This window comes from Brassica rapa, chromosome A01, assembly GCF_000309985.2.
Source record: "Brassica rapa cultivar Chiifu-401-42 chromosome A01, CAAS_Brap_v3.01, whole genome shotgun sequence".
In the NCBI taxonomy this organism is placed as follows: Eukaryota; Viridiplantae; Streptophyta; class Magnoliopsida; order Brassicales; family Brassicaceae; genus Brassica; species Brassica rapa.
Genome location: NC_024795.2, coordinates 6,786,421 through 6,799,706, shown reverse-complemented (window position 1 = coordinate 6,799,706; position 13,286 = coordinate 6,786,421). Strand labels below are relative to the sequence as shown.

Genomic DNA, 13,286 nt, shown 5'->3' with positions numbered 1-13,286 from the left:
GAAAAATTGAAACCTCAACATTTTGGTGTAAAAAACAATAACGAACTCTTAGTTAAACTAAATAGCTTCCACAAACGTGTCCACATTTTAACATAACTTTTCTATCGGTCGTATGATGATATGTCCCTTGATCAAACTGGTCCGGTTCACACGAATGTAAATCGCAGAGTCTTTTTTTTTTTTTTTTTTTTGTCGTCTTCCCATCTAAGCTAGATCAAGTGGAGAACAGACGAGTCGATTCTCCGAGGAGCATCTCCATCTGTCCGGGTCTGATCTATATGGGAGAAAATATAATCTCTGGATCTTGCCTCTTTCGCTAACGCGTCTGCCCGGCCATTCTGACTCCGAGGAATATGAGATAGTCTCACATCCTCGAAATCATCTTGTAACCTCTGGAACTCTTCGAACTCTGTCGCGAATGCTGGCCAGTCCATCGGGTTTGTAATCATGTCCACTAAGTCCAAGCAGTCCGTCTCGAACCGTACCGATGTGATCCTCCTGTCTCTCATACATGCGGCTGCCCAAAGTAATCCTTCCATCTCAGCATGTAAAGCTGAGAGGCTCCTGTTATACGCCCGTAATCCGAAGTATTCTACGCCCATTTGATCTTTAAAACTCCACCCTAAGCCACTGACACTGCCATTATTGATCCATGATGCATCAATTTGACAGGTAGGGATTTGGGGTATCCCATGGGGCACTGTCTCAACCTCTATAGTAGGAGGATCGTCATGATCTTCATCTGCTTTCTCCTTTTCATTAGCCTTCCTCCAACATTCTGCCTCAAGAGACGCATGTTGGAGGGTGGCAAAGGGAGATACGTCTTTCCCATTGAAAAGTTTATCATTCCTCGCCTTCCAAATATACCAACAGATCCATGGAAAGGTATCGAATTGTGGTCTCAGAAGAGCCACCTCTTTTCTCTTCCATAATAGGAAGTTCATGTTTTGATATATAGATGTACTCGGGAAGTAACCCGGAAGGGACGGATAGTCCGATAAAGCCCAAACCTGAAGAGCTGGTGGGCATTCAAAAAGAAGATGATTAATCGACTCCACTGGGCCAGCACATCTAGGACAACTCCTATCGGTGCCCAGGTGTCTATACATAAGCCTCTCTGCCGTCGCCACACAGCCCGAGATAGCCTGCCACAAAAAATGCTTCATTTTACTCGGGGCATTTATCTTCCACACATGGCTTTGTAGGCCCGTGATACTTGGTTCTAAAGCCCCTTCCTGTGAAAGACTCAACTTGGCCGATCGAAGTAGGTCATAACCGGTTTTAACTGAATAAACTCCTGATTTTGTGTGGTTCCAAACATATCCATCCGGAGCACGAGAGCGGGAGGGCTTGAGCCCAAGTATCAAAGGGATATCATCTGAGTGGAAAAAATCCCGTAGAAGTTGTATATCCCACTCCTTGGTATCATTCCTAATAAAGGACTGAACAAGGAGTTGGGGTAGTCTGTATACAATGTGGTCAGCAGGTTTAGGCGGTCGAGCCACTATATCTGGGACCCAAGACTCACTCCAAACCCTCGTATCTTGACCCGTGCCAATTGTTTTCCGTAACCCCGAGATGAGTAGAGGTTTTGCTGCCATGATACTACGCCATCCATATGATGGTGAGTATGTACGCCGATCTTCCAAAGGAGAAGTGTGATTATAGTACCTTCCTTTTAGAACACGTGCTAGTAAGGAGTTCGGGTAATGAATAAGTCTCCATAATTGTTTTGCAAGAAGTGCGATATTGAAGTCATGGAGATCTCGAAAACCTAGTCCCCCCAAATCTTTGGGGATACAGATCTCGTCCCATGCTATCCAATGTAAACCTCTGCTGTTTTGTTTCGAGCTCCACCAAAAATTAGACGTTGTGCTCCTTAGTTTATCTGTAATGCCTTGTGGAAGCAAGTAACACGACATCACAAATGTCGGAACTGCTTGAGCCACAGATTTGACTTGAACTTCTTTTCCTCCTTTAGAAAGGAGTCTCGATGACCAAGTGTTGACTCGTCCATTGAACCGATCTTGTACAAAAGAGAACACTTTCATCTTTGAGCCACCGATTTGTTCCGGTAATCCAAGGTACATTCCCATGCCACCTTCAAGAGAGAAGCCTAGAACATCTTTTATATCTTGCTTCCGAGAATACTCCACTCGGTTTCCAAAGAACATCGATGATTTTGACGCATTTAGTCGTTGTCCTGATGCTTTCCCATATATATCTAGAATGTCCATGATCTCCTTGCATTGGCTTAATTCTGCCTTACAGAAGAAGAGACTGTCATCTGCGAAAAGAAGATGAGAGATCCTTGGGCTCGCCCTAGCAACACGGAGACCTAAAATCTTCTTTTCTGCTTCTGCTCCATTTAAAAGTGAGATCAAAGCCTCTGTACATAGAATAAACAAAAAAGGGGAGAGGGGGTCTCCTTGTCTTAACCCTCTCATTGGTAGGATTCGCCCTCTTGGTTGCCCATTGACTAAAACTTGATATGTGACCGACGTGACACAACACATAATGAGGTCAACCAGTCTTTCATCAAAGCCCATCTTCAGCATTAAAGCTGCTAAGAAACTCCACTCCACTCTATCGTAAGCTTTGCTCATATCTGTTTTAATAGCCATAAAGTCTTTCCTACATCGCTGATTCGTCCGTAAGGCGTGAAAGTTTTCTTGTGCTATCAGGATGTTGTCAGTAATCAAACGTTTTGCCACAAAGGCAGATTGTGTCTCTGAGACCAAGCACGGGATAACCCTCTTAAGTCTCTTGCACAAAAGCTTAGATATGATCTTGTAGCTAACATTACAAAGACTAATAGGTCTGAACTCAGTCATGTCTCGAGGTTTTTTCTTTTTCGGGATGAGACAAATATTTGTCTGGTTCAATAATGGGTCGAAACTACCCGTCGCAAAGAAATTTCGGACAAGTCTAATAATGTCTTGCCGCATCTCCCGCCAAAATTTTTGGAATAATTTACTAGTCATGCCATCTGGACCGGGTGCTTTATCCGGGTTGATGTCGAAAAGGGCTCTCCTAATTTCTTGTTCCGAAGGTTCCTCTAAGAGTAACCTATTATCGGTACTGGACACCTTTTCCGAGATAAAACGAAGGGAGGCGTCTAGTTCTGTCGGCAAAGAAGTAGAGAAGAGATCTCGAAAGTATTGAACAGCTACGTTCTCCACTTCGATTTCACTCTCTACCAACTTCCCATGTTTGTCTTTGATACTAACTATCCGATTTTGGGCTCTTCGTTGTTTTGTAGTGGCATGATGAAATTTTGTGTTCCTGTCCCCATCTTTGTGCCATTGATCCCTGCTTTTTTGTTCCCAAAAAGTATTTTCTTCTCGAAATGCCAAAATCAGTTGTCTTCTCAAATCCTCCAATTCTTCTGTTGTGGTGAATTCATCATCTTGTGCCATGTCTATCTTATGTTTTAACTCCTTAATTAATAAGGCAGAATTTGAAGGGTTTTGTTTTTTCCAGGAGCTAATTTTATTTCGACATGAGGTAACTTTTTGATGAAAATTCCTCATTGGAATCTCATCAAATTGTCCCCATCCCGAGATTACCGCTTCCTTGAACCCCGGTCTTCCGATCCATCTCTTGTCGAAGCGGAAGTTCTTTCTTCCCCTCTTAACACTAGACTGAATCCGTGCTAGGACCGGTCTATGATCTGAGCCCCATAGTTGTAAAAATTCTACAACTGAGTGGGTAAAAAGAGCGTGCCATTCTCCGTTTGCAACTGCTCTATCAAGTTTGCATTTTACTTTCCCGGATCTTCTTTTTCCCACCCACGAGAATGAATTTCCTTTATATGGGAAGTCAAGCATTCCACAATTTTCTAACATGATACGGAAAGGGAGAAAAGAGCATTCTAAACGACGCCTTCCTCCTCTCTTTTCATGGTTACCAGTGATCTCATTAAAATCTCCAATCATAAACCACGCTCCACTTCGGTTGGTACTCATGCGTGACAATCTTTCCCAAACTAGGTCTCGATGTCGAACAACAGGGTCCCCGTACACGAATGTCATAAAGATCGCGTGTCCTTCAAGTCTAGTTTCAATATCGATCATATGCGTATCCGTATATAAAATAGTAACCGAAGGATCATCCATATAAAAAAGTGCAAGTCCACCACTTCTACCAACAGGGTCAACAGTACAAACATGATCATATCCAAAAGAAACTTGCACATCTTGCAAAAAACTCCGATTGTTCTTAGTCTCCGAAAGAAATAAAAACTTAGGTAAAAAACAATGAAACAACTCATGTAGATGCTCCTTGGTCAAGTCGGCTCCCGCCCCTTGACAATTCCATGCAATTGTGTTCATCTTGGAATTTTTGGTGGTTTATTGCTTCCCACCTTTGCTGATTTTTTGTTGTTCTTCAAAAGTAAATCCGCCTTTTCAAAGTCACTTGGATCTTGGCCTTGGTCCGGAGAGAGAGTCTGATTGAGTTTTGGCCCACTCTTTGATACCTTGGCCTTGGAAGAGGCCCGACCCACCATTAGGTTTCTCTGTCTGAGAGAGACGCCAGTAGCAGTGGGGCTTGGAGTTCCTCTTTTCTTCTGTGTCGAGGATCGTGACGAACGGCCAGGCGTTAACTGAGCACAGCGGCTTCCAATTACCGATGTCTTCAAACCAGATTGCTTCGGACTCTCCTCAACCAATGCCTCTTTCGTTTCCTTCCCTGATTCCGTGGAACCTTCGATAATCAACGGCAGAGGTATACGATCAGAAGGGGGGGCAGGCTCCTCCTCCTGCTGCTTTTCGTCGTAGAGGAGTTCATCCTCATCCATCAAATCATCCTCATCAATATCAAAGGTAGCATCTTCATTCATCCAATCTTCCTCTTCTAAGATCCTTTCAGCATTAGGGTCCTCAAATTCTTTGTTGTCGTCTTGTATCTCTTTGTTTATGTTGGTCTCCGCTGTATGATCAGTCGTCTCATCTTCCTCTAGTGTTTGCTCATACCAACTTTTTTCTTTCTTTTTTCCCATTTGCGCAGGTGGTGAGGAGTTGGGCTTTGGTGAGGAAGGGTTATTCTCGGCAGCGAATCTGAGACTCTTTTTTGCAGAACTTACAGTATCTGAAGAATCTCCAAAGTCTCCAACTTTCTCCTTCAATTTCAGTTCACCTGATGATCTTTTCTGTAATGAGAGCATAAAAGGTCTTTCTCTGACATGTTCTGGAGAGGAGATGCTACGACAAGCCAATTGGTTCTGATCAGACGTTGTTCCTTGAGTACAAACGTCCAGATGGAGAGCACGAGGGCCTTCAGGTACTTCCTTAGAACCATGAGTTTCAGAGACTAGTTTTTTTTCTGCTTTCTTTGCGTCCACTCTTTGTCTGCTTGATGCAAAAGAGTCATCATACCTTCTCTTGTTATATGTCTCTTTATTGAAAGTTGGCTTATCACGGTCTCTGTGAGCATTGCGATTGTCTCCACGGTGGTCATCTCTAGGAGCATACCGAGAGTCAATGCGTTTCCATACGCTATCCCGGTTATCTCTTTGAGGACCTTCCCCGGAGCGTCTCTCCTGATGGCTTGAAAGTTTCTGCTCAGCTACGTTGTGGCGTTTAGGGAGATCACCATTCCTGTTGATGTCTTTTCTGTTATTGTCGTTCCTTGGTTGGAGGCCTTGATCTCTGTTTACTTCTTTTGCTAATCTGTGCTTTTCTTTTTCTTTTTCAGACAGCTGTGGGCAGTTTTCATCTTCATGGGAGAGGAGACGGCATGAATGGCACCATCGATGTAGATTACCGTATTCAAGAGAGACAGGAACAATCTCACCGGTTGGAAGTTGCGCACGAAGAGCAAATTTTATGGGAAGATCAGCGTTCAACTCAACCTCGAATTTTGCTGTTTTTGCTTCCACCAAACCAACATGGCCGAGCCTTTTTCCAAGGGCCCTGAAGATCGGTTCGAGCCAGAAGTGTGTCGGGATCCCCATTGCAGAGACCCAAAAAGTCATAGTGTTTGGGAATGAGTCACCTATGTGAGGCGCCCATCTCTCAAGGGCGAAGGACCATTTATTGAAATGGCATGGTCTTTTACTCAGCACCTTCTGGAGGTCATCTTCTGAGTCGAAGTCGAACTGGAAACGGTGGTTCCCCAAATCTACGCCGCGGACTCGACCTTCAACGTCCCAAATGCTTGGCCTAGGCAGTAGAGCAATGAGAGCTTCAACATTGCGTCTTTCTCTATTGAAAAGCCTTCCTACCAAGCTGAGTCTGTAGCGAGCTATAAGCTCAGAGTTATCTACATCCGGCAGGATGACAAGGTCGTCATCTTCCTCCTCTTGAACTGTTGTCCTGTTTTTGTTTGAACTGGTAAGTGACTGAGACATCGCTTGTGTATCTAAAAACTCTAGTAACTTCTTCCTTTGTAGGAGCTAGGACCTAGCAAAGAGAAGAGAGAGAGCTTTCACTGGATCGCAGTTTTAAAACAGGGACCAAAACACTACTAGTAGTGCCGGCCGGCTGTAAAAACAAGACCATTCCTTGTTTGCATTGTTGAGGCTTTCAAGATCTTCCCAGTAGAGAGTTTTCATAGTCGATAGGGGAGAAGCTTGAGAGGGTTTAGATCCACTGCTTTTCCATGGGAGCAAAGGAAAATGGAGAAAAACTTTCAAGGGTTTTGAGAGCCAAACTTCACAGATCTTCGCCGAACTCTTCAGTAACAGGGGCCAAAGTATGTCGTGGGAGGATCAGTAGATCAGAGGCTACCCGGATCTGTTAATTTCAGACCAAGAGGACACGGCACGGTGGAGCCGTACATATTGTCCGTACTGTCGCCATTAGGGGAGCTTCTGGGGGAGTTACCTATAAAATTTCTTCTTAGCCCTCCACATCATCAGGAAGCATGGGGCTTTTGTTGACACGTGGCACTCCTAACAACGTATGTTATTCACTTTGATTTTTCTTTTTAACCTAACCAACCGTCGCCGTTCCAAATCCTCTTCTCAGCGATTCAAATCAAAAACGGCAGTCTTTACGGAATTGAACCCTCAATACCCACAACTTCATCTTGCTTCTTTACTTCTTCTTCAAGCTCGCTCATGGAGTATATATATAGAGGGTTTGAGCGTCTTCACAATCATCTATTTTGTCTGCCTTTAATGGCATAACCCTAAAGCTCTCTCACCAATATCCGATAATGGCTAATCAACAGCTCCGATTCTCAGAGCTCAAGATAGGCCGTAGTATAAATTTTGTGTCAAGATAGGAGGAAAGTCGATGGGTCTCGATCTGATCCTGCTTGATGGATAGGTAACTACTATAAATTTTGATGTACGTTAAAAACCATTAGGACCTTCTAAGAATAACATCTCACGGGGTAAGCCTCACCTGATGATGGTATCCTTTGATTAGGCATTTCGATCTCTGTTCTTTGTTTATTCGTCTCTTTGTCTTTTATTGTTTGCGTTATTGGATTTATATCTCGACGATGTAATTCGATTTTCATCGGGGGATGGGGGCTTAAGATTGTTTGGTATCGCGTAGATAACCAGCACTTGATATCTCCGTCGCGACCTTTCACTCTCGAGAGACAGTAGCTTTTCGTCATGGTGAATTCTCAAACCCACTCGAGAATCGGGATGGTACGCGTCGAATTCTTCTTCCAAAATTTGTGTTTATATATCTGCCCATTTTACTTCCTTCTGTGCAGGCAGAACATGAACAAGAAGCTATTAGGCAGAGGAAAATGCAAGAGCTGATGGCTCAACATGGCACTGTAACTTCTAATTTCTAATAACCTTCACGTATGCCAGTTCTGTTTTTTTTTTCAATTGAGAAAAATTGCATTTTGTGACTCATTGTGAACTAACCTGATGTGCAGGGGAAGCATGCAATCATCAGAATCCAGATCAATAGAAAGCGCAAGAAAATGCTAAGAGGTGTATCGTTTGTTATCTATTAGTTGAAAAAAACTCTATGTTGAGCTAAACTATTCTCTGATTGGAACGTATGTTTAGGGAAGCTGATGAACGTAGAAAAGTGATGCTTAGTCAAATGTTATCTTCCCAAGCGCGAGAGAGAAGTATTTCCCATAAAAAATGCTTTGGAATTCGTCTTTCTTCTCTTCATTTGTTTCTTGTGACTTAGAGTTAAACAATATCATTGAGTTTAAATTTGCCTCGGATGTGTTAACAGATCCAGTGGTATTGTGCGGTTGACGACGATTAGGAAGAAAAAAATTAGGATGTGCTTTTTATATGTATGGAGATCTCACTGTTGAGCTGGTGATGTTGAGTTGGTGAGTTCACTGTCGCATGTTCATTCTGAGTGAATCTTAATGGTCTTCCAAATGGTAGGATGAGATAAGAGAGTAATCAGAAACTGGAACTCTGTATTTTTTTTTGGCATTTCCTATGTGAACCATCTCTATCTTCATTTTCATTTTTCTCATGATTTTTTCCCAAGTTCTTTGCTTATTATCTGACTTTTTTGCTAATGAATACATTCTCTAATCATGATTGATACAAATAAATATTTGTAATTCTCTTGGTTGTGAACGATTGATGCTGCTCCATCATCTTCTTCACAAAAAAAATCAAAGATCAAACTAAATACTAAAACAATCATTTGTCTAATAGGTGACGCTATCGTGCAACTTTTCTGCCAACATATCCATACATTTCTTTTTTTTATTGTTGCTAAAAATATCTAATACATTTCCTAACGATTGATTTACAACCTTCCTAAAACTATGTGATAACCTAAAATACAATGGTCTTAGTTAGCTTTGACACTCAAGTTGTTAATTGTTATAATTGAAGAGCAAGGGGACAATCTTTTTTTTTTCCTTTTTGTCAACAGCAAGGAGACAATCTAACCAACATAGATGGATCAGTCTACAAATGTTACTGTTTGCTCTCTCTATATTTTATTTCTAACTAATTTAGGTATACATAAATTAGTTTTAAGGAATATAAAAAGAGTATTTTTCAATTTCTATTACGAACAAAAATGAACATATCTATTTAATATAAATCCGATGAATGAATTGAGGTCTAGAAATATATTAATTTTTTCAAGGTTAATTTTATGCAAGAAAACAAATTTGGTGAATAGATATTGTTCTAACATGTTATATAAATCATTACATTTTATTTAATTTTTTTATTCAATAATTTATGTTCACTAAAAATCCGTTAATGGCTCTTTTAATTTAAACCAACAAATTTAATATAATCTTAAATTAAAATATATTTATTATTTTAAATTTTAATTAATTAAAATAATTAAAATATTAAATATTTTTATCGTAGACTCACCCGCCCGTAGGGCGGGCTAACCCCTAGTAGTTAATATAAAGTTCTTTTCACGCCGGTAAATTTTTTTTTGTTTCTTTTGTTTTTGCTGTTTTTAAATACCAAACATGATTGAATTCACGGGATTAAATTACAACACAGCAGTTTCTAGCCATACAGATGTTCGAAATATTAGCTACTCTCCTCTCTCACGGACTAGAAAATCAGTTAATGGTAATGACGTGTCACAAAACTTGGGCCTTAGGCCATACATGCTTCATTAGAAGCCCAAGAACGTAACCCGAGTCGGATAATTTGACTTAACCGGATCCTTTTTTGGTAGGAAATATCTCCGGCCGTGATTTGGTGTATGACGTCGACGGGCACGAGAGAAGTCGTGGAGAACCCATCAGAATATCCGCCCACCATCATCCTTGGGAACCCATATTCGTTTTCGTCTATTAACCCGCAAATTCCCCAAAAAAAAATCTTCATTTCGACGCAAAAAAATCAAAGCTTTACTTTTATTCCCTGTGACGGAGATGGCAGCTACGGTGGCGATTTCAGGCATCTCCTCACGGCCTTTGGTTGCTCTTCATCGCTCCAGAGCCGCCGCTGTTTCGTACAGTTCCTCTCGTCAACTCCTTCGTCATCGTCAACTCCTTCGTCATCGTCCTATCTCTTCTCCTCCCCTAAGTTTCAGGTTGCGTGATTTGAAAAAAGTTTTTGTCTTTCATCCGTTTCTAGTTTCTTGACTTGTTTGCTGTCTTTGCAACGTTTCAGGAACGTTCGTCGCGTTCAAGCAACGATTTTACAAGACGATGAAGAGAAAGTTGTGGTGGAAGAGTCTTTTAAAGCTGAGACTTTTCGTGGTAAAGAACCACTTCTCGAGGAGGAGTCGGATACGAGTTCTAGTGCTCTGGAGGCTTCGGTCATCAAGCTTGAGCAAGGAGTCAATGTCTTCCTTACAGTTAAGGGTCTTGATTGAATTGTGTGTTCAGATCACCTGTGCGTCTAACTGATTTGTTTTTCCCTCAGGACTCGGTGATTAAGATACTCGACACACTCTACCGTGACCGGACCTATCCAAGGTTCTTTGTGCTTGAAACCATTGCTAGAGTCCCTTATTTTGGTAAGTGCATCCCTTTAGAGGCATACATATGTTTATATGTTTTCTTCCTTTTGTCTATCAATAGTTTATGGAGCTGATGAATGCCAATAGGGGAACATGATGTTTAGTTAACGTATTGCTCAATGCAGCTTTTATGTCAGTGCTACACATGTATGAGACCTTTGGTTGGTGGAGGAGAGCTGATTATTTAAAAGTCCATTTTGCTGAGAGCTGGAATGAGATGCACCACTTGCTCATCATGGAAGTGAGAACTTCACAAGCTTCCCATTCTTCTACTAGTTTCATACTCTCTACTTAAATAGTTGGTTAAAAATTGTGAAATGCATGGTTTTTGTATCACAGGAACTGGGTGGAAACTCATGGTGGTTTGATCGTCTTCTGGGCCAGATCGTAGCAACCTTCTATTACTTCATGACCGTGTTCTTGTATATCGTTAGCCCAAGAATGGCATGTAAGTTTCTTTTAAAACCATTAATCATGCCGTGAGAGTCAATTGATTCTACAAAAACTGCTTCTGGTCGAGATGACTTGATTAACCTGTGTGTTACCGCGACGCAGATCACTTTTCAGAATGTGTGGAGAGTCATGCGTTTGAGACTTATGACAAATTTCTCAAGACCAATGGAGGTTATTGTTTTTTTTACATTTTCAATATTAGTTTTTAAATTTGCACAAAAGTCTTCAACAATCTTTTTACATTCCGTATTGTTCATCAGATGAGTTGAAGAAATCGCCTCCACCTGACATCGCCGTAAAATACTATACCGGAAGCGACATGTACTTGTTTGGTAAAAGATTAACCTTTTGTTCTTGAGTTACTCAGATTGTCTTCCTTTTTGACTAAGTACGAGTCTCTCTATTTTTGTCTGCAGATGAGTTCCAAACATCTAGAGCTCCAAATACTAGAAGGCCGGTCATAGGTAACGATTTATATATGCAACATTGTTATCAGTTTGTGACTTTACTTTGGTGTTGCTTTTGTAAAGACCTCTCTCTAACGTGTTGTAATGTGATTATGTTGTTGGGGGGGGGCAGAGAATTTATACGACGTGTTTGTGAACATAAGAGACGATGAAGCAGAACACTGCAAGACGATGAGAGCTTGTCAGACTCTAGGAAGTCTCCGTTCTCCACACTCCGTTTTAGAAGACGAAGAGTGTGATGAAGAATCAGGATGTGTTATACCTGAGGAGGCTCATTGCGAAGGTATTGTAGACTGCATCAAGAAATCCATTACTAATTAAATAAATCAGGAAGATACAAGACCAAAGATTGGATTGGTATCAACTTAATGTTAAAAGAATAGATAAAGCCAATATATATACTTAGAAAATAAAGGAAAAGTGTGAGATTCCCCATTGTTATGTATGTGGGAGAGAATTCTTAAATGGTTATATGATGTAAAATTACTTTATTCAACTAGTTAACTGTTTTAAAATCATTTTTAGCGTTACTTCATCGTTTTATGCAAACATTAAATAAATAAAATGTGGTTGGTTTGTCTATAATTTCTTTGAACTATCTAGAATAACATTGTACACTGTGATTTACTTTTCGGAAGATGAAGATCGTAAAAGTTTTCAAGTACAAAATCATTGAACTTATCATCATCATCTCTTAAAAAGCTCTCATTGGTATTAGCGTTAGAGTCTCTCTCTTCCCGTAATTGGGGAAAATTATGGAACGACGTATATGGGGACATCTCACGTGGGAAAAGCCTTGATTAATGCGCCTCTCTCTTTAATTTCACTCTTCCTTTTTTTATTTTTACCTTTTTCTTTTAGTTTTCAAATTATTTTTCCGCCACGGTGATTAATCAAGAACAAACGTTTTCCCGCCATAAATCACACCCCCTCCCCCCCCCCCCAGTTTATAAACAATCTCTCTCACCCTTTCATGGCGGAGCCGATCCGTCTGTTTCACTGGTGATTCTGTTTCATTATCAGAGAAGAGATTCTAGAACTGAGTCGATAATGAGTGACTTCGATCTCGGAACGACTCAGAGGATGACGACTGAGACACACCGCACCACGACGTGTCTTGATCTTCTCCGACGCCAGATGAGCATTGCCGATCGCACTAGGAGAAAGCGGACTCTTAGAGAGCGGTTGAGATTCAAATGCATTGCATGCTGTGGGCCCACCATCAACAATACAACAACTAGTGCTACTCTCCACAGTCCAACCTCTAGAGAAGACGAAATCGAAGAACAAAGTGAAATCCAGTTCGTTCCCGGGTCAGACGCTGGATCGGGTTCGGGTATGAATCTCGCGACGGCTTTAGAGGCGGAGAGATACAACCGGGGAGAACCGGCGGTTGATATGACGCCGAGGAGAGTGTCGTTGATGAGATTACTGGATGAGACGGCGGAGAGAGTGGACAATGACGGGAGGGAGACGGAGATATCGACGGCGTCGATGGAGACGTTAACGGGTAACGATTCGGTGTGCTGCGTGTGTATGGGAAGGAAGAAAGGCGCTGCGTTTATTCCCTGTGGACATACTTTTGCAGAGTTTGCTCCAGAGAGCTGTGGCTCAACCGAGGCTCGTGTCCTCTTTGCAACCGTCCGATCATCGAGATCTTAGATATATTTTGAAACCAATCGAATGGCTGTAAATTCTCGATCAACATAGTTTTTACAGTTTGTTACATTTCGTTTGTTATGGAAAGATGATGTAAATTTCAAAAAAATACAAGATATTCTGTTCAGAAGGCCCATTAAGTCAATTATAAGCCCAATAAACATATAGTTTGGACGTTTCCTCTCAATCGCGCTTTTCCGAAACGCCAGAAAAACGCTGTGAAGATATTTATCGCATGGTAGCAGATCTCGACCGTTAAAGGACCAAAGTAGTTGGCAAACTGAGCGATAATCAGAAAACGGCCAGACAATAG

General features: G+C 41.4%; 3 protein-coding genes across 4 annotated transcripts; 2 read left to right on the top strand and 1 right to left on the bottom strand.

Moving 5' to 3' along the window:
* Positions 1 to 3,347: 3,347 nt before the first annotated feature.
* Positions 3,348 to 9,275, bottom strand: LOC103864347 (protein KRI1). Its single transcript, XM_033275101.1, has one exon. It carries the CDS (start codon positions 6,350 to 6,352, stop codon positions 4,331 to 4,333), a length of 2,022 nt encoding a protein of 673 aa, XP_033130992.1. The 5' UTR covers positions 6,353 to 9,275; the 3' UTR covers positions 3,348 to 4,330.
* Positions 9,276 to 9,520: 245 nt separating this feature from the next.
* LOC103859909 (ubiquinol oxidase 4, chloroplastic/chromoplastic) lies at positions 9,521 to 11,844 on the top strand. 2 transcript variants are annotated; one of them, XM_018652681.2, is made up of 10 exons: positions 9,521 to 9,731; positions 9,763 to 9,962; positions 10,043 to 10,229; positions 10,298 to 10,391; positions 10,520 to 10,635; positions 10,734 to 10,842; positions 10,950 to 11,018; positions 11,108 to 11,179; positions 11,264 to 11,311; positions 11,427 to 11,844. In XM_018652681.2, the coding sequence occupies exons 1-10, from the start codon at positions 9,630 to 9,632 to the stop codon at positions 11,633 to 11,635; spliced, it is 1,206 nt and encodes a 401-aa protein (XP_018508197.2). In that variant the 5' UTR covers positions 9,521 to 9,629; the 3' UTR covers positions 11,636 to 11,844. The 2 variants fall into 2 exon arrangements, with proteins under 2 accessions (XP_018508197.2, XP_009135756.1); XM_009137508.3 differs by having other exon boundaries at positions 9,616 to 9,962; positions 11,427 to 11,751.
* A 244-nt stretch (positions 11,845 to 12,088) lies between these two features.
* On the top strand, positions 12,089 to 13,127 carry LOC103859901. The gene has a single exon (XM_009137499.3). It carries the CDS (start codon positions 12,365 to 12,367, stop codon positions 12,974 to 12,976), a length of 612 nt encoding a protein of 203 aa, XP_009135747.2. The 5' UTR covers positions 12,089 to 12,364; the 3' UTR covers positions 12,977 to 13,127.
* Positions 13,128 to 13,286: the final 159 nt, after the last annotated feature.